Consider the following 22,559-nt stretch of genomic DNA (forward strand, 5'->3'; position numbering starts at 1 on the left):
CAGGTAGGAAGTTGATGCTTGGTCTGTTAATTTATTATTGTTGAGCAATTCCAGGATTAAAAGGTTGGGTTTTTCCAAGATTCAAATCATGTAATTTCAGTTCTTCTGTATATATAGTTCTACAACACTTTAAATTACATTTAGGGCCTTTATTAAATCTAGGACCAAATGTTATTACATTTAGGGCCTTTATTATATTAAGAACCATTTATATCGGATGATAAAACAGGTGGAAAAAATCCTTTACATTTACAGTGAAGATGGGACACAAGCAGTGTCAAAAATTAGCATTTGAATTGGGGTGATATTTGCACCCTGGAAATGTGGCATGTTTTACAGTTATGAATGTACATTTTGTTCTCACCATTTAAAAACACAGTATTACATACATTTTTTTGTTGAATACTTCTATTAAATCAGTTTATTTAAATCAATTATTAATCTATTCAACCATTGTTACTAAAATTTTATTTGTAAAATAAAATTAACATAACGTGCAAACATCACTGTATGATGATATAACAAAGTGAATGCATTAACATAAATATATTTTTAATAAATAACTACATTTAAGAATTAATTATAATCTGACAGCTACAGGTCACTATGATGTCTACAGTGGCACTAAACTCATAAAACATTTTTGTCACTTTTGGTGGCATTTTTCCAGAAGTTCTGGAACCAAAATATCATTGAGACTTGGGGGTGGGTTCTTTTGACTTAGGCCAGTAAGTAATCACCTAGCAACCACCCATAATACCCTAGCAACCACAAAAAAATACGCTAAAAACACTCAACACCTTTAGAAACTGCATAGCAACATCCTAGCAACCAACCAAAACACCCTAGCATGATGGCTGCAAGGTTTGTACAGGCAAGCTCCACTTACATTTTGTTCAGAACATGTCATAATTTAGTTTAGATAAATAGAAGGCGGTAAGCAAAGTAATCATATCCTGGGGATGCACTATTATGTCCTCATTTATAAGGACCCAGTGTAGATTTAAAAATAAAATACATTTACAAGGCATCATATTGAATGACTCCATCCCGTATCTTTATTTGATAGTGTGAAGGCAGGCAGCGTGAGCTCTGCTCATATGGAAAGGGAGGAGGTACTGTACTGCTTGAGTAAGAGCATGACTTGCTGCCAGGAGAGAAAGAGAATCTGGTAATCAGCGTGTGTTTCTGCTCTGTTGTTTACAGCACCCAACACCGCTCCGTATGGAAGTACAGGAGGCGGCGAAGTCCTGCTGGCCTGCCGGTACCTGATCCTGGCTCTCTCTTCTCTCGTCAGCGTTTACTAGCCCCGGAGATGGCCATACACAATGACTGTAAAGAACCCTTTTGAGCATTTACAGAATCTTTCACATCGCTGATGGCTGGATCCAATCTGGTACAGTTTGTTTGGAAAGCAACGAGGGATTTTAATCAGCATTACTTATGTTGGGATGGTAATTTTGTTTTGTGGTCTTTGTAAATACATTCGGTTTTAGGGGATTGTTTTGGTTTTGTGTTTCTATTCTTTTCTTTCTTTTTTTTTTATAATTTCCCACTTTGTGAATTAGAACACATTGTCCCCCTTTGAATGCTCCCAAATGAGCTGAAATCATGCTTTGAAAAAGTGAGGGTGTGTGACATAAATTATATTGAAAATGGAAATGCACCCTAGTGTGCCACCTTTTTTTCTCTGTGCTGGTGCATCATTTACATACCCATAAACCGGGGAAAGTATTTAAATCATCAAAGGTTTTGGTGAGCTAATTTAAATCCCATGAGCCAAAAACACTGTCTAAGATTTAAAAAATGTAAACATATTAAATCAAGTCAAATTTATATAGTTTATGGCAAAGGGAAAAATTATAGAGTAGTTTTAGTATAATATACCAATGAAAATAATCATTGTGTGGACCAAAATTTAAGCCATACCTCAATGGTTTTGACCTCTGTGCTGTTCACCCTATTGAATTTACTGCAATATACAAAGTAAGTTCATAACCCATTCTAGTTATTCTAGAAATACAAGTTTTAGTTATGTTTGCCTCTCCTCAAAAGTTATTTTACTGGGGAGAAATCCTCGATTGCATTCAAGATTCAAATATAAAGGAGTATAAGAGTATGTGATCAATTTTCTTTTAAATAAGTTTGAGTTTTGGCCTTTTTAAAGCTAATCATAAAATAAAAATGAGACCCATGCAATAGTCAAAACCAGCATGGTTATTAAAGATTATTAAAAAACAAAGCTGTGTCACAGAGCTCTGTCGTTCTATATTCTTTATAAAAAAAAAGAATATAGAAATATTCAATGAATATTGCATTGATGTTATATTAATCAAGACATCAATGAACAATAGCACATCAAATACATTCTGCATTTGGCAGCATGCAAGTATTATAATGAGCCAATCCAAAGTGGAGGAAAAGATACAGAGAATGGGTCACAATCAATGTGCACTTTGATTAAATGAAGAAATTATGGACAGTGTCTAATGAAACATATCTGACGATCGTTTTTGGCTTTTTTATTTTTTTAAAGATTATGTTCTGTTACATGGTTGTAATGATTTTTTTATAATGTATTAACATATTACCTGCTTTGCTTTTATCAGTGTGAAATAGTTTCGAACAGGGAAGCAGAAAAAAAGAATATGCACTTCCCTCGTGGGGACAATATGAAACTTTCAAGTGTGGATCCAAACATGTGAATGAATATTCTTTCAAAATAAGTATGCAGTATGGCATAGTTTACAATGTTGTCTTTCATTTTAGATGCTACAAGTGTTGTTGATTCTTGTCAGACAAGTAGAAGTTGGAAAAAAGAACTGTTTGTTATCAAATAATCTACTTTATCTCAGAGGGTGTGAACCAGCCATATGGTATAATAGAAAACGAGTCATGTGTATGTATAGACCATTTCAAGAACTGTTCGTTGGTGACGTCACTGTTCCGTGAACATTTCCTGCTTGTCAAACCAGAGACCATTTAGCAGAGACGGGCCACTTCTATTACAATGAAGGGAAGAAATTGGAACCCAGTGGTCAACAAAAAAAAATACAGCTTCATCACCGCTGCCTTTAAACACCGAGCGCGCCTCTCCTCGGGAAACCGGTCTCTACCTGCTTGCGTCTTCGTAGGTCCAGAACTTAGCTGTGAGTGTCCAGTGCGAGTTAGATATGTCGCCGAACCCGCACCCACACTCGAGTGAAGCCAGCCCCACATAAGCCTCGGACCAATAAAATTGTACTGCTTATTTGAAATATGTTCTTTTATCATAATCTTGACCAACCGTTTTAGAGATTTCGGTCTTTGCCCATTCAAATAGATAGGAGCACTGTCATGACACTTGTTTACATTGAAAAATAACTGCCTAAGAGCGCTCCAAAAATGGCCGCCGAGTGGACTGACTTACCTTGAAAAAGAGACTTTGTTGAAAGGAGCCGGAAATACGTTTGGACCATTCTAATTCATTTGTTTTTGTTTACATTCTTGAAATGGTCTATATTCGAAGAAAGTAGAATCCATTTTATCTTCTTGGTAGAGCCAGTGTTTAGGTTTAGTTTAACCTCTACCCTAGTTCCCACACACTTGTTGTATACTACGATGTGCAGAAATTATAAATGTGCTGCATGTCAAATAATATGTATGTTAAGGTGGCCACTTACCATAAATCAATAATTTGAGAACAAAACCAGGCTGCTTTGACTTGAAATGTGTTCCACACTACTGAACATCACAAGAGTTGTGAGCTATGATGAAATATTCTTTTAATGTGAAAGTCATCACAGAATCGTTTCTGCTAAGTGTGCAATATTGGGCATACTCCTCCATGCTCAGGCTTTTATTTGTGCTAAAATTGGACAATTTTGTTTATCCATGATACGTTTACATTCTTTTTGTATATTATTTCTTGCACTTTTTACATAACTGTCAATACCAGGGAAAAATACATAATGAATGACAGGAAAAGCATCTTAAGTCATCACAAACCAATTTCCTTGTATTGCACTGTAAATCATGTGCACTTAGGCCTACAGAAGTTATACTACGAGATTACATACTTAAAAAAAAAAGAAACACAGTATCATATAGATTTTACCTAAACATTTGGGTCCCTGTGCTTATTGCAAACTTGAAATCAAACAAAGGGAGGTTAAAATATGAATTTATTTATGATCATACCATGGCCTGGCTCTCATTATACTGTAAAAAAGTACCATTGCGCTTGCTTATCTTTACCACTAACCTCCATAACCGTGATTTACACCAATAGCTTTGAATGGAAAAATACGCTGCGTTTCATTTCAACGTGAAATATCATTTAAGTCCACTTTAGAAGTAAGTACTGTATAAAATGTGCCTTTAAAAGTATTTAATTGATCTGATCTGTTGCCATTTCATGTTGAATGCCATGTCCAAGCGTCATGCATTTGCCATTCATACTGCCCTACAAATCAAAAAGGCAGTAACTACGCAGAGTGCAGAATGGATGTTACTGTACTCATGCTTTGTTTCACTAGGGCTTTTTGCAGTTACTGTACAAACGACTACCATTTTTCTCCAAAACAACACACATTTGAGATAAGATGTTTCGTCACATAACAAAGGATGCCTTGAATGTCATGAAAATAATAATAACTCATTTTTGACCAAAAATGCAGTTACTGCCTTTTTGTTTTGTAAGGCAGCATAGTATATCAGATTAATATCAGTGTTTGCTGTTTTAAGTTCTATAAAGACATAAAAGTAGCACATGCTCTTTTAATAAATATTAATGTTAATGAAATATCAACAAAGAGCTCATTAAAACTGCATAAGTGGATATCAAGATAAACAGGGTGAAAAATCAGTCAGAAGGCATTCATGCATGCATAATTATCTGAAAAGTTACAGCCTTTCAAAAGAGTCTGTAAATAACAGGCAAATGTGTGGTAAATTTTCACTCTAATGACTTGATAATTACATTCCTGGACATGCATTAATATTCAATGACAATATTCAAAATAGCTTACGTTAGCTGAGCACTCGTGTTGCACGTGTAACTGAAGTTCACAAGGCTTACATGGATGTGGCATGGTATAACATGATGAGTTGATGCTATTTTGGAAAGAGTTCAAATTACTGGAAACAATATAGTATGTTCTGACCTGAGGAGTCCCCTTTGGTTTCTTCTCAACACCTTGCCCAAAGTCCTGTAAAAATTGCTATGATTCAGCTTTGACAAATAAGGTGTGAGAACACATTTTGGAAAAAACAGAGTACTTGTTGACCGATAATTGTTATTAATTCATGCAAAAATGAAAATGTATGACTTCTAAAGAACACAAAATGAAATAGTTTAATGAATGTCCTGTTGGCTGGATTGAATATAATGGCAGTACATAGTAACACTGTAACACTTAAAGGAATAATACAGGTTCAATACAAGTTAAGCTCAATCGACAGCATTTGTGGCATAATGTTGACTACAACAAAAATTTATTTCGACTCATCCCATCTTTTCTTTAAAGTCACCATGAAACGGAAGTTATGACTGACTTTATTACTGTATTGTGACGTATTTCAGAGTGAAACGGCTTTTCGAACGAGAGAAGAAAATGTAGGGCAGGGACTTTGTTTACATTAGGACAAGGCTTGAGCCGTTTTGCAATATACAGATGAATGTTAAAAAAGTGAGTAGAAGCTAATTTGTCCTCATTTTGGATCACAATACATTAAGCATACAGAATAAAGAACACTTACTCAAGCGGTATATTCTCCGTCTGCAGAAAAATAGAAATAAACTCCAGCTGGTTTTCATTCGTCCAGCTTTGGCGTCAGCGTGTCTCATTTAAAAGTCATCATTCATATGCCCTATTCCGTACGAAGACAATTGCCCTCAACTGTGAGAACTTCAGAAGGCGGAACGGTGATAACGGTAAGTCAAAACTCATTTTTAAGCGATTCTTATCATAAAATCTGTTTGGAATTTACCCAACGACATGGATTGTGCTCCTTTCGAAGTACCCTGCAAAGGTATGATCAGCGGCAGTTACAACACAGCCAGATACGCTAGGGTAGGGAGTGCTGTAGTCCTAGAAAGCATTTGATTGGACAAAGTTTCTCATGCCATCTGTGTCGTCATGACTGCATTGGTCTGTCAAGCCAGAAGAGAGAGACTGCTGATTTTAAATGCTTATATCTTCTGAAAATGAATTTTGTCAGCTTTTGGAAGTACACTATCATATTGATGACCTTAAAGGGAATAAATATAGACTAAAACCAGCAAAACTTTATTATAAAATGTCATGGTGACTTTAAAAAAGGCAAAAATTTAGGTTACAGTGATGAATTTACGATTCATGAATGGGGCAGCTTTTTTAAGTGTTTAAAGGTAGAAATATGTTAAGCTTTTAATATTATAAAAGTACTTGCATAAATGTTTATATTATATCAGCAGTAAAGTTGTTTAAATTGTCATTTTTGCGGGATTACAGGGTTTACAGCATTACGTCGTCATGGCAACGAAGTTGTAAAATTGGATATATATCTTATAGGATATCACACATAAGGTTAGGAAGCTGTTTTATCACACTTAAATCATGTTAACACATATATTGTTTACATCTTGTGGTTATTCTTTTAAAATTGTAAGTTTAAGTATTTTAACGTTTATGGATTGGCTCCATTTACCTCTACTGTAAGCGCCTCACTGTAACCCAGATTAAATAATCAAAATAAGTTTTGTGGTAATCGGCATTATGCCACAAATGCTGTCGACTGAGCTTAAATTGTGTTGAACCCAGAATATGTATTTAATAAAACACCCAAACGTATCATAATAGTAATTTGTACATCATATACCAAGCCTTATTAAGCCATTCAATCACTTTTTTTGACGAACAGCCCATAACTGAATTAGTTTCTCTAATTCAAATAATTCATAATTCAAAATCAAATAATTATAAATTTAAAAAACGTTGTGTGGGTTTGAAATGACATGAGGGTGATTAAATAATGACAGAATTTCAATTTTGGCATGAGCTGCCCTTTTATTGGCCGATGGCGATACAGAAACCAGATGCTCCAATAGTCGATATACTGCTATTGTACATAAAATAATTTTATTATTACAAATAAGACTGAATATGCTGAACACATTTTTTTTACATAATATTTCCTCAATCAGTTTTAAAAACATATGTGCATTAACCATCAACAAGGTTGTCAGTAGACTTTGGGACTGACATGGATGACTACTATTAATTGTCCGATAAGCTAAAAATGGCCAAATATTTACCAATTAATCAACCTGTCCGATAAATCGGTCTATCAATAAAGAAAAAAGAGTCAGTGGTTGCTGGTCACAGATGTATACAGCCAGCTTCTCTTGGAAAAGTCCCAAAAAAACATAATTTTAGATATTTCATCTTCTATCACAAGTAGAGCTGCTGGCAAGACAGAATGAGGATGGTAGACCGCATTGCAATGATTAAAACCTGTCAGCTCCATCTCTGTCTTGGCCAGACTCTTTTGAAAGTCAGTTTGAGAGTGCTGTGTGTGCGGTCAGGGGAGCTGATTCTTCTGACCTGGCAGTTAATAAAATTCTTCCTGTGCCTTTGTCAGTTTCTGAGGATGATTTTGTGGAGTGCAGGAGGGTGCTGCATTAACCAGCGGCGAGCGCTCACTCTCCCAGCAGCATTCTGGCAGGCCTGACAGTAATCTACATAAACCTCTGTCCTTCTCCAAACGCTTGCCAGTAATTGCAGTTTTGCAGTATTCTAATTGACTCCATAGAGCACTGTAAAGAACAAAAACCTTTAATCCTTCCCGAAGCTCATTTGCTTTACAGCTATTGTGTAAAGCCTTCGAAAGATATGAAACCGATGACAAGTTAACCAGTTGCCGTGAATGTACTTAGCCTGTAGAAACATTCATTGGCAAAATATTTGTCTGGATAATAAAGTAGCTGCCAAAAAGAGAATGAGTGAATTCTAAAGCTTTTCTCCGTCAAGTGTTTGTCAACCCCCTCGCTCATTATTTTCACTGAGCTGGAAAATAATTTAGCCAAGCACTGATGCAGTGGTTTTGATAATGCTATGGTCTTAACAGAGCCTTCTTTTGCTGAACTCAGTGTGAAACTGCTGATTGTCTCATCAGGAGACGCATTTGTGTGAAAAGCAAGGGATTTAGGAAGATAGTCTAGGGTTTTGAGAAAACAGTGGGATCACTTTCAACAACACCATTCACTGTTATTCACCGTTATGTCTCATTAGATGTATGTTGGCCTGGTAATTTGTTGTTAGCTGTTTTGATTGGCATGGGCTTTTTGTGTTGGCATCTTTCATATCTTAATCAGTTATTTTGTAAAGTGAAATAAGTCAATCAGTGACAGCACCCGTCTGCTATCAAGTAATTAAGCACAGAGGACACCTGCCAGAAAGATTCAGATCTCTAATGGTTTCTAAATATATTTGGTGAGAAGCAGGCCCACTTTGGTTACTTTTGTATATATATGTTTATTTGATTTTAGTACCTTTTTTTGGTTCAATTTGGTGACAAAGTAGAATGGACATTGTAACCACATTGGGATGGCTGTATTTTTATTTCTCTTTCTTTTATTTCTCATGAAGCTGAAATTTCTGTGATGAGAAATTTGGTCATCTTTTCTTACATGTGAATGGAGATACTTTAGCCACCAGGAATATAGTTGTATACTTTAGGCTCTAGATCACTGGAATGACATATATGGCTTTAAGTGGCATTGATATATATTGATATTTGTCAACAAAAAAAAAGGATCACATACTTTAATTACGTTAAAGCTTACATTGTGTATAGCACGTATGCAAGTTAATTTTCATCATGTTTGATGTAATTTTGTAGCAGTGGTTTGATACTAATAAAGTTGGAAGTTGGTGATGGAACTGTGAAATGGGGTTTACATGATTGTTTAAGCCTTTTTATTGTCATTTTAATAACAATAAATAGTCACCTGCAAATGATATAATTAAGCAACACACCACAGGAGGGAGTGTTATTAGAAGGAGTAATTGACGACGGACTGTTGAATTATTAAAAAATGCAACATGATCACACAGGAAAACGGAACGTTGTTTCCAGAAGTTCCAGTACCCTAGGATCAAGCACATTATGCCAACTCTCTGACAAGCTCCATCTCCCATCAGACATTTTTGCATCGACTCAAGTGACTGGAAATGCACAGAGTCAACAGCGTGGGAGACTCAGGTTTGGATCCCACATTGAAACCAGGAAGTATGAGGTTGCATTCACCCGTAACATTACATATTTACTGCTATTATGGTTAGGTCTGGGGTTTGGGTCAGGGAGCACAGTTTATAAAATATGCATTCCTCTTCACTGTATTACATCCTTTATTGCTAAAAAACAACAACTCCCTTCATAACTCTCTATTGGCGCCCCTCCATGGTTATTTCACTCAGAAAATGGAGCTCACTCGTGCTCATACGCCCAACAACACTTTGTCCACTGGGGGCAGCATTTGAATTTCGGTACGTTACAGTATTTAGCTAAAGAAGAGTCTGATTACGATTTCTCTGTAAGATCAGTGCACAAGTAATGCACACCTCGAGGTGATAATGTGGCCACTAATTCAAACGTCATTAGAAAACGGATAGTTCCAGTCTTGGATGCTGATTGATCAACAGTAAAGCACAGTTATGACTGTGCTATTGCTTAAACAACATTATGGCTGTGATCTGGTCCAAGAAAGGATCTAGAGGCACATATAAAGTACACTTGCAATAACTCTGACCACAAGTGTTCTGTTACTTTTACACAAAACTTGTATTATAAAGAACACTTTATAAACATCCTTTCAAATGTAAGTTTTAGTATCTACAGACTCATCTGCCAAAAAAGTAGTTCGCCCACAAGTGACTCATCGTTATGCAACAGCAATTTATTTTTTCTTTCAGCCAGCTGGTGTTATCTGCTGTAGCCTATATGTCTTTTGTTTGTTTGTTTTCATTTTACTTAATTAATTTTACCCTTTCTTTCTTAATCATTAAGTGTTCCTGTTATCTGGCTGTGGTTCAGGTATCAATGAAATGCAACAGTTATAAGTGGGAAAAATCCAGAAAAAACAATGCTAAATAGATTGCGTTGTCAGATAATGAAATAATGCTGAAAATGACATGACTGTGGCAAAATGTTTGCAAAATGATGTTACATGGCACCTTCAACCTAAGCCTAAACGATAGTGTCAAAGAAAGTGTTAATAAGTGTGAAATAATCTGCTGTTTTACCAGAAAACTGCCACAATACATACAATGAGCCAGGTAAAAATAATTTGGCGAAAATGTATAAGTATTATAATTGTGATATTATGAGACAAGGTTGCGATGCTGTCATCGTCATACACTCCTAGCATACTCACAGAGACCTTTCTAAAGTGCATTTACACCATGATGCTGGCCATATACAATTCTGTGGAAAAGTATTTGCCCCATCCTGAACAGTTCTGTTTTTGAATAAATCTCATACTAAATTGTTTCAAAAATTCTAACAATATCTAACATAAAACAAAGGCAATCTAAGTAAACACAAAACACAGTTTTTAAATGATAATGTAATTTATTGACGCAAAAAAGGTTAGGGATGTCCCAATCAGCTTTTTTATCAACTAAAAAAAAAACTTTTTTTAGTGTCAACTCATCGACACAACGTCAAGTGAGTGACAGATAAGGAATGGTTATTAATAGTTCTGTTGGCAATATCAAAATGCCATTGTGACATACTGACAACCAGTAAAAACCATGAAAGCGTCACCACCGCAGAGATACATATCTGTCAACACCATTTTTCCCGGGAGTCTCCTGTATTTCACACCCATCTCCCGCCCGCCTCCCGTTTTCTTATTTCTCCCAGGAAACTCCTGTAATTTGTATGGCCCAAACCTCGATATATGAATAATCACATCAATATATTATTCCAAGGTTGTCCAGTTGGCAGATCTTGTATGAAACGCATCCTACTCACACAATCGACACATCATAGAAATTGTTCTGAGTTCTCCCGGATTTTGGTACTCAAATGTTGACAGGTATGATTGTGACCAACATTAATCTGATTTAAACTGGGATGAGTGACATGATGATGAGATATTGAGAGCACCTGAAGAGTGCATGTCTTTGATTGATACAGACAGCGCTCATGTTAAAGAGAGTAAAGCTAAAAGCACTCATGATGGCTCAAACAGTCTCTATCACTCAACTCAACGTCTGATTGTCACAACTCATGTCATGTATTTGCATGTTTATTTGTTTTTAAACCTGTTAGCATCCTCTATATCCTCTTCCTGTTCATTGTGCAAGGAGTCCGAATAACAACCGTAATGACTCTAGAAAATGGGCAATTTAATATTCATACACATGTAATTCTTACACATTTTTAAAAACAAACGGCATATTCATCTCAATTTAAAGAATGCTTAGAATTGCGGGAAAACCGAGGAAGCACTTTGGGGCTGCGACACGGGCCGAATGCCCGCGATAAACATAAATGAGCCGTCGCATTATGCAGAACGGACCACAACACGGTGCCGCGATAAGCAGAAGCCACCCCCCAACAACTCTTGGCTCAACTCATGGATTTAAGACAAATATCGGCCGATTTTGATCGGTGGCCAATTGATCGGGACATCTTTAAAAAAGGTTATCAAATACCAACTGGGTCTGTGTGAACAAGTATATGCCCTTAGTTACTAAATCCCCAAATAGGCCTATATGAAACTGCATTCATAATGGGGTTCAGCTGGACTAGACACACCAAGGCCTGATTACTGCCAGCCTTGTTCAATCAAATCAACACCTAAATGGAAATTTTCAGCAGTATGAATTTGGCTAAATGGTCTCACCCAGTAGCACACTATGCAGAAATTCCAGAAATTATGAGGAAAAAGATGATTGAGATACATCAGTCTGGAAAAGGTTACAAAGCTGTTTCAAAGGCTCTGGGACTCCAAAGTCCCACAGTGAAAGCCATTTTCTCCAAATGAAGAAGAATTGGCACGGTAGTGAACCTTCCAAGAAGTGGCTGATCTTCCAAAATTCCTCCAAGAGCACAGTGACGACTCATCCATGAAGTCACAAAAAAGCCAAGGACAACTTCCAAGGAACTGCAGGTCTCTCTCACATCAGGGTCATTGTTCATCACTCCACTATCAGAAAGACACTGACCAAAATGCCATATATGGAGGAGTGGTGAGGCGAAAAACACTGCTAAACCAGAACACCACTAAGGCTCATCTGAATTTTGCCAAAACACACATTGATGATCCTCAGTCCTTTAGGGAGAATGTTGTGTTGACTGATGAATCGAAAGTGCAGCTATTTGAAGACAGGGATCATATTACATCTGGTATAAATCAAACACAGAATTCCACAAAAAGAATATCATACCTACGGTCAAGCATGGTGGTGGTAGTGTGATGGTGTGGGGATTCTTTGCTGCTTTCAGGGCCAGGGCGACTTGCAATAATTGAGGGAAACATGAATTCTGCTCTCTACCAGAAAATCCTAAAGGAGAACGTCCGGTCATCAGTCCGTGAGTTGAAGCTCAAGCAACTGAATTATGCAGCAAGGCAATGATCAAAAGCACAAGAGTAACCTATAAACAGGACCTTAAATGGGCAGTACATGCTCGAAAACCCTCCAGTGTGGCTGAACTAAAGCAGTTATGCAAAAAAGAGTAGGCCAAATTTCCACCACAGCGTTGTGATAGACTGACCTCCAGTTATTGGAAGTGTTTGGTTGCAGTTGTTGCTGCTAAAGGTGGCACAACCAGCTATTAAGCTTAAGGGGGTAGTTCGTTTTTAACATGGGTGATATAGGTGTTAGGTAACTTTTTTGCTTCAATAAAAAAAATGTAATATTTCAAAGCTTTTTTGGGTTTACTCCGGTTACCTTTGTTTTATGTTATATTTTGTCACAATTTAATTTGAATAATACACAAAAAGGAGAAGAAATCAGGAGGGGGGGGGAATAATTTTCCACAGCACTGTAGGTGCCATAGGAATATATAAGTGTCTTGCATGCTAACATTACTCATGCTTACAGCATTTCTCTTTGTCTTTCATGCTAACATTCCACCTTTGGTTGCTAATCAAGAACATAATGTACTGGGAGGCCTTTAGTTAATCCCCGTCTATTTAAATTTCCATGTCAGTGATGCATGGCCAGCTACACTGATATCCAAGCAATGCCTCATGGGAGAAAGCTTTTTATATATATGTGCTGGAAACAAGTTGACCTCCTGCTGAAAAAGCCAATTCCTCCAATAAAATTTCAGTATTCGTTGTTTGTAAATGTTTGGTTACATGCTATTCATGTTTATATAGTAAGCTATTTAACAAAACAAAATTCACATTTCATGGTGAAAACGCATCGCTGTTTAACCTCAGTCACTGGCTGAATCATATCCAGTGTTTACTGTGGCGTGATTTAGTACTTTGAGTCTGTCAGCCTCCTCCCACCTCCTCATGACTGATGTCCACACTGCAGCATATTTATTTTTCATTTGGAGATCAGGCCAGGTCATTTCCAATGGCCCTTTTAAAGCCTAGTTGGGAGGTTAATGGCCCACGTCATGGTGTTCCTTCAACCTCAAGAAAATGCTGCACTAAATAAAGAATATGAGTTGCTTTGAGTACAGCTCCAAGCCTGGTGATAGATCAGTGATCATATTATGTGTTTGATTAATATGTGTCCTTATGTGTGTAGTTTTGTATCTGTGAATGAATTTATCATTTACACAACTCATTGACCATATTCATCACATTTCTCTTTGGATTATTTTGCATTTACTCCTTTTGAGGCATTTGATCATGTCATGCATTAGCAAAATTGGCATTTGCGTATTACACACTGGGGTCAAATTATTACAACATTTGATAAATTGGTAAATAAAAACATATAGCTAAATCTGCCACAATAGGTACAATAACTAATGAACAATGTTTGTGCTCAGTGCTGTACTGCGTGTCTTTAATGTTGCAGATTTAAATGCTGTAGGGCAATATCTTTGGTGAATAATAACTTAAATTTCAGTCTTTTTTCACACAAAGCTGTCATTTGGCTTCAGAAGACGTGGAATATTGCTGATGAGTCATATATACCATGTTTATTATACTTTTATGTGCTTTTTGGAACTTGACAGTTACAATCGTTACACTGTCTTCCATCTCTATGTTGGCAATGCAGAGTTTATTTCAGTTTATTTTAGTATTTCAGTATATAGTATAAGTACATGATTCAACAAAACAGTGAAAACTGAATAAAAGTCAACTTATTGCTTTTTGTTTGTTTGTTTTTGTAAAGCTGTTTCCATAATTCAACAGAAAAGTGACAGACAGTTAATGCTTTTCACAGACCTTTTTCAATGAAAAACTTTAACCAGTTTTACTTCTAATGTTGTTGTCTCCTTTATGTAAAATTATTTGTATAAATAAATATAAATTATATATATATATATTTCTAAAAAAATTAAGTCACTTTGGACAATAAAAGCATCTGTGATGTATATGATTGTTTAAGTGCCAACATTTTTACCACTGAAAGATGATCAGAAAATTTGTTCTAGTTTTGAAGTAGGGTGACCAAAAAAAACCACTGCGTTAGACTTACTCGACATGGCGCTAGGAGAAAATTTGCTGAACAAAACATCAGATTGTCTCTCAGATTCAAACATAGTCTCATTCAAAGTCATAACAATTTGTGTAAGATGGTGAAATCATAAGATATCATATGACGTGGTACAGCTTTTCAATCAACAAATGGAATTTCAATACAATACAGGTATACAATTTTACCCTCCTTCTAAATCGAGCACTTTGTATTAAGAAAGGAATTGTCAGTGAACAAATATAGTTACTCATTCCATAATTATTTATGCAGTACAAATGACCGATTTACAGTATGTCATATGCTTCCATCATCTCGATCCAAGCCACAATGTTTTCTTTCGTCTGTAGTACACAAGTTATTGTCCTATTGAAAGCATGGTTAGCTTTAAGGTTTGGGTAAGGGCTTAGACTGCATGTTTAGATGTAGGTTTGGGTTAGGCGTTAAAATTAGGGTAAAAACGCTCATTTCAAATCCCAATGTTTCTTTTTCTTCCATATTAAAATCATGGCTATAGGTTTAAGGATTGTGGAAGGGATTAGATTTTATGGTTAATTTTGGGGTTTGGGTTAGGGGTAAAGTTTAGGAAAAATTTCAATAACATTCTTCCTTGATTAATTATTATTTATTTGAATTATTCAGACTCATCATGAGACAGAGTTGGTCTTTCACAACCACTCTCTCTCTCTCTCACTCTTTTCACCAAACTTCTCCTGGGTGGCACAATTTCCTCCTTTTATTGTGTTGCGGACACTCATGGTCCTCTTATCTACAGCTGTCCTCCACTGGAGGTTCTTACAGGGATGTGATTTCTGCTGAGGAATAATACTATTGAATTGGTGTGAGCTAGCTTCTCGTTGATCTTCTCCATATGCCGATGGAGTAGGGGGAAAGAGTGGCAGCAGAACACCTGCAAGTGGATTAATGAGGGAGAGACTGCTCTCCGAGCTGCCCATCCTACTCGCGCTAATTAATCCTGCTGGTCATTAGCACTAACCGTTAGCTTCATTCAGATACCAAGAATCTTATGTTAGCAAGCTACTTTAGGTTGGGAGCACTGCAATACACAGATTTACATCCATGCTGAAACGATAAGGGCAGAGGTATGCCAGGCGTAAGTGCATGTAGTATGATTTAAATAGATCCTATAAAACAAGAAAATTTTGATTAAATGAGCTGCATTTAAAGCTGTTTTAAAATGACTGTTAACACACAGTTACCAGTTGCCAGGGTTGGGGAGTAACAGAATACGTGGGATGTATTTTAAATGCGGGATTACGCATTTAAAATACAAAATATAAGTAAATGTATTCCACTACAGTTACAATTTAAATCATTTGTAATTAGAATACAGTTACATTCAAAAAGTATTTGGATTACTGAAGTGATTACTTTGCATTTTATTGTCATTTGTTTCATTTAATATTTAGTCCTGTCAGATAGAAAGCATTTATACATATAAATGATGCGATCCAAAGTGCATTTGAACAGCGGTGAAACACTTTCTTATGATGTGTTACATTCATACGAGCAGACAGAGAAGTTTGAAGTATGTTTGGAGCAGAAAAAATATAAATAAACCTTGTGTAAATTGTTAGCTTTATGCTAAGCTAAAATGCTATTTCTAGCCATTTTACATGCACATGTTACCATACACGATCATATTTCTTTATCAAGATAAATCAGGTTAGATCATAATTTCTTTTTTCTAGTAAGACCTTTTGATATTAGGGCAAAAATCTTATTCTTGATAATAATTTTTGTATTGTTTTCCTGTTAAAATATATATATATAAAAAAAAGATCAATTTCATTGAACTTGTTTTAGAAACAGATATTTTTTAAGATATTTAGGTTTTTCAGAGAATGTATTTTTAACGTGTATTTTGTCTTAATGTACTGGCAGAGTTTTTATAGTCAAAAAAAAAGTTCTACCAGTGCTGAAGAAATAATCCATAGTATTTAGAATACGTTGCTGACCTTGAGAAATCTAATGGAATGCGTTACAAATTACATTTTACAGCATGTATTCTGTAATCTGTAGTGGAATGTATTTCAAAAGTAACCCTCCCAACCCTGCCAGTTGTTATGTTGCATCAACCACAAACAGACTATAGTTAAGATAGTGAACTGTTGCTTGAAGGAAAAAAATATATATTTTTTTACAATTATTTTATATAATAAATTGAACTGTTTATTGAACATTGGTGACTTTTATCATATAACTGTTGCCACCATTTATTTACTGATTAATCACACTGTGAATTTGTCAACAATAGGTTGAAAGTTCTCAGTGCTAGGCAAGCTTCTCAAAAACATTTCTTAGCTAAGCTACCAACTACTCAACAGAAAAATTTGTTCAGCTAAGCTGAAGGCTACACTTCAGAGATAGTAGTAAGTTATACTACAAGCTACATGGCAAAAGTAGCTTGCTACATTTAAGCTACTTCATTTTTTATTTTTTTTCAATCAGATGCACAGAGCTATACTGTCAGAGATGCATCTAAAATAATTATTTGCATGTTTATCAAAGTCATGGCACTATAATATAGTATAGTATAGTAGAGTAGAGTATAGTATAGTGCAATACAAGTATACTTTGCAATATAAAATGTATGTGCATGTTACAAAACCAAATAAATTAATATTCATAGATGCTACTATACAAAAGCATGTATTCAATATGCAAAATCACTATTTTTACTTTTTATTATTCAGATTCATAGGGTACAATAGGGCTAAAGGCACACCTTAAGGAAAATGTGCTTTTTTTCTGGTCACAAATTATATCAAGATTCAAGAAATATTTAAAGTTTTAAATAATATATGTTAAAAGAAATAACAACAGAAGGTTGTTTTTAAAACAATTAAGTTTTGAAAAATAGATGGCGAGGGAGCCAGGTAAAGGGGTGGTTTATAGTGATACCGTGTAGACACCGGGACAACAGTTATAGGGCACATTTTGTCAAATACGTTTGAGACAGAAAGATGTTTTTTTTTTTGTAACAAATTAAGATAATGCTCATTCAAAATACCCACTTTAGAAAAGGGTGGATAAATTCTTGTTCATTTCAATCACATTTGACATTTCATTAAATCTAATGTATTTTATAAACAAATTAATTTCTGTTGTTATTGGATCAATGTGAGCCCACTTTGAAAAAATGTCGTAACAAATTTAGTCCGCCACTTAAGAAAAACAATGTGTTTAAAATGGGCTTTTAGTCCCTACAATGGGGGGCTTTTTACCCCAAATACTATCCTTTCAATATTGGACAGTTATTGAAATTTCACCTTGAACAATATTGAAAATGACAAATAGGTTTTTTGTTTATAATGAATAAATGTGATAATTTTCAGGATATTCACTAGCTACATGCATTTACTAATTAAAAAAGAAATATTACAAATTAGATCAAATTGCCCCCAAATCAACCAACAATCAGTCAAAATTTAGACAGTACACGCAATGATCTCATGAAAGAAAAATTAGCAGTTCATAGTGACAAACAGGTGTTTAGGAAAGTAGTTAGTATTAGTTTAGTGTTTTGGGCGAAAATAAAATAAAAAGAGCCTTTAGCCCCATTGTACCCTACTACTACCTGTCCAAACCCATACACATTTGAACGGAACTTCCTTTGCAATGCCTTCATATAACAACTCTACATACATATACTATTCATCTTATTCTGTAATTCGGTGTCTAGCTGTTGTATTTCTGCATGTACTGGAAGCTTCTTTTCAGAGGCCAAATTCCTTGTGTGTGTGTCACGATCCCCTGTTGTCTGCCCTGTCTTTCTTACTTGTCATCTGTCCCGGACTACACTTCCCATAATTCCCTGCTGTCATCACTGCCAGTTTCATTGTTCTCACCTGTGTTTAATTTAATCATCATCCTTGTGTATTTAAGCCCTGTTGTTTGTTCATTCGTGGTCGGTTGTTAAATGTAATGTTTGTCCTTGACTGTGTTCCTGCCGTGGATGTTTCTCGTGTTTATATTTTGGTTTTCGCCTCGTGGATGTTTTATTTGTTCCCTGTGTTGTTTTGTTATTTTGAGTTATCCTGTTCACCTTTTGTTCTTCCATTAAAAACTGCATGTAGATCCTCACTCCTCGTCTGCCTTCGTTACAGTGTGCGTGTGAGCACATCTGGGTGATAACACTCCAAAATCTGATGGTCGCAGGTGGTAATTTGATATACAACTACCATATGTATGTACCATTCTGTATTAACAGTATATGCTCTTTAAAGTACTTCAAATTATACAATGGTACAACCATGGTACTTCGATATACACCGATCAGCCACAACATTAAAATCACCTGTCTAATTTTGTGTAGGTCCCCTTCGTGCCGCCAAAACAGCACCAACCCGCATCATAGAATAGCATTCTGAGATTATATTCTTCTCAACACAATTGTACAGAGTGGTTATCTGAGTTACCATAGACTTTATAAGGCATTTTCATCCACAGATCTGCTGCTCACTGGATGTTTTCGTTTCAGGCACCATTCTGATTAAATTCTAGATACTGCTCAAGGGGACCTACACAATATTAGGCAGGTGGTTTTAATGTTGTGGCTGATCGTCTGATTACCATGTTCACATACCATTGTATTTACATGGTGCTTCATAGTACTTCAAAGAAACCCATGGTACTATCATTGTATTTGATATATGGTTACCATATTTCTGCTTACCATATTTATATACTATCGTATTTGCATGATGCTCCCAGGTAATGATAGCCTGCATGTCCAAAAAACATGATAATGCCATGGTACTTTTTTGATGTGTATTTGTGTAGGCCGTGTTTGATTCTTCTTTGGTTAAAAATGTTTATACTTGAAGTAGTCATTCACAAGCTATTAGCTGAAATGTAGCTCAGCTAATAGCTTCGCTATCTATAGCGAAGCTACTGCCCATCACTGAAATTCTGCTACTGAAATAAGTCTGGGCTATCTGAAATTCGAATCACTGCCACCCAGTAACTGAAACTGGCAGTGTTTTTGCACGTTTGGCCTTGTTTAAGCTCCAGTTTTCCGGTGAAATGTCTATAGAAATGCACCAAAATTGAGTTGTATTTTTTGTCTAAATGATACAGTCAACAGGAATGCATATTTATTAACTCTACCCCCCAAACCAATCCCCAACCCTGAATCTAAATGACAAAGTAGTAAAACTTTAATTTCAGAGTGAAAATGCAACCTCTGAGTTTAGATTTCATTGTTCATGTGAACGCAATTAGTTCCTGGGACCAGAACCCTTGTCTCGAAGGTTGTTTGTCCCAACTTTCACTTGCGCTTGAGGGAAATCTGTTTACATTTTAAGTAATTGACAGTAATTCTGATGAATGAGGTTGATTTCAGGGTACATTAATTTTCAGAAGCAACATGTCGATTTCCTGTGTGATCATGCTGGTTTTATATAAGCAATAACGCACTTGAGTTTGTACATTATAGTGATTTTACCACTAGTTAGGGCAGGGGCATCATGCACCAATATTATTATTATTATTTATTTTTTTAGGGGCAATTTTTATGGACAAGAGCATAATAAGCTTAAATAGAATTTTAAGTTTAAAGGGATATTTTACCTAAAAACGATACTTGTTTAATCGTGTAATTAACCTTACGCTGTCCCAAACTTTCATTCATCTGTGGAACACAAAAATGCTTTATTTTGAAGAATATATGAAGTGTCCATGCAATGTAGATCAATGGGGTCTACGTTCAAGCTCCAAAAAGGCAGCATAAAGACATAAAGGCAGCATACAAGTAATCCATGTGGTTCTAGTGGTTTAATCCATGTCTTTTGAAGCAATAACATCAGTTTTGGGAAAAAACCAGACCAAAATGCATTGTATGGATTACCTTTATGCTGGTGTTATGCCCTTTTTGGAGTTTGAAAGTCTTGGACCCAATTGACTTGCCTTGTATGGACAAAACCACATCTTCATCCTTCGAAAAATCTTTATTCGTGTTCTGCAGAAGAAACAAAGTCTTACTATATTAATTTGAGACAGCATAAAGGGTGAGTATATGATGAACTATTCCTTTAACACAACTTTTCAGCGGAAGGTGTGACTTGATTGGCCAGACCAAATTTAGACATGCCTGGGTGAATTCTGCCACAGAATGTTTATACAAACATGTTTTCCCCTTACAATAATCATGGAACTTAATTTTCAAAGATACACGTGGCCATTGTGCCAAATAACACCCCTTACCTGTGGTAAATGCATAGAATCTCATGGCTTATTCCTTTATTTTAGACCACCTACACACACACGCACACACACATACACACACACACAAACTTTCTCTGTGCTTGCCTTCATTGCCATGCCCATGGGAGATGAGAGCCGACTCAACACAGAAGACTAAGGAAGAGAAAGGGCATGCAAGGGGGAGACTGAAAGGGTGAGGGAGTGAGCAGTCACACAAAGCGCTTCCTAAAATCATGTTACTGTGTCATTATCCCACCTCTGCTCTCTTCCCAGCAATCATATTTGGAGAACATCTTTCAGGAACTCTCAGAGCCACAAGAACTGGTAAGCATGGCTAATGGAAATTTAATCAGTGACAAGAGTGGAGAATCAGTCATAATGCATGTCAAACTGAATGTGCCCTGAGAAGGAATAACAGAGAGATGCAAATTGTGGTTTAGGAAGGCCTTGCTGACAAGCTGATAATGCACTCTCACTTCCTGCAGCAAGCCCCGATGGCTGTTTTGTGTTTTTCAGCGCTTTATTTAAAGCATGCTTTATGAAGGTTTTTTCCCCCCCATTGATTTTAATGCAACAAATATGAACACTCCAGCAAACCAGGATGCAAGCAGCCCTGTGTTTTGAATTAAAGCAATAAGAGCCAATCTAATTATAACGTCAAGATTTCAAGCAGTTGTTTTTAGGCTCTCTGTTTGTTTGTTTGGTTGGTTGGTTTTCATTTTGTATGTTTTCTCGAGGCAGCACCTTGTAAGATCAAACCAATAAATAGGATGCAAAGTTGGGGTTAAACTGACTACACATGAGAAAACCTCAACAAATCCCTCTTATCCCATTTCAACTCCCCCACTGCTAAACAGAGCGCTATCTTGTTCCAACAAAGAATTGCCATGAGCAAGACTGTGTACAAAAATGCAATCTACAAAGGAACAAAACTGGGATGCTCCACCAGCACACCATGCATCCTCCATATTTAAACGTACCCATGAAACAGGTTTCTTAGGGCTAGATTCACGCAAACGTTCTGTAGAGTTTCAAGTAAAGGATGTAAAGGTAGCATGAACATGAATGGCATTTAACCCTTTCTGGCTTTAGCCTGTTGTGACAACACTTGGAGTAACTTATCTAAACAAATAGTTAGCTACTCATTGAAGCTATTTAAAGAAAACAAATATATACTTTAAAATATTTTTTCATGATATTTATCAGATTATATTACCTGACACATTTTATCAGGGTGAGATTAAACAATTAGAATGAAAAATTCAACTGAACATTAATACAACTAGAAAACACCCTTTCTTATATAACATAGAGCTGCAATAAACTACATAGTTTGCTGGTTGGTGATGCAAGGGCATCAAGTGAATCATTTATTTGAACTAGTTCATTTACGTGAACGAACCGACTCATTTGAATGAACATTCTGAAAGGACCAAAGGAGTAAACTGATTTGAATTTCCCAGCGCTACATGAAAGAGGGAGAGAACTATTAAGGTAAACTAGTGCCTAAAGGATTTGCATGCACAGAGTAAGATTTGTGAAAGCATAAATCGAATTGCAAGTGTAAAAATACATTACATGAGCACAGAAAGTTTTATAAAGGTGTAAATCAAGTTGCAAGCATAAGAAAAATATTAGCAATGATTTTATGCTTTGCATAAGTGTAATTCATGTGTTGTTAATCTGTAATTT

The 22,559-nt window shown here is 36.0% G+C and overlaps 1 protein-coding gene across 1 annotated transcript in view; it reads left to right on the top strand.

Annotated features, from left to right (window-relative positions):
- Positions 1-8,903, top strand: part of LOC127654155 (neuronal growth regulator 1-like) — a 192,107-nt gene extending 183,204 nt beyond the window's left edge. The window contains exon 7 of the mRNA XM_052141192.1: positions 1,207-8,903. Coding sequence (XP_051997152.1) covers positions 1,207-1,307 — 101 coding nt within the window. The 3' untranslated portion in view covers positions 1,308-8,903. The remainder of the gene's footprint in view (positions 1-1,206) is intronic.
- The last annotated feature ends 13,656 nt before the right edge of the window (positions 8,904-22,559 follow it).

Source organism: Xyrauchen texanus, chromosome 13 (assembly GCF_025860055.1).
Source record: "Xyrauchen texanus isolate HMW12.3.18 chromosome 13, RBS_HiC_50CHRs, whole genome shotgun sequence".
Taxonomy (NCBI): domain Eukaryota; kingdom Metazoa; phylum Chordata; class Actinopteri; order Cypriniformes; family Catostomidae; genus Xyrauchen; species Xyrauchen texanus.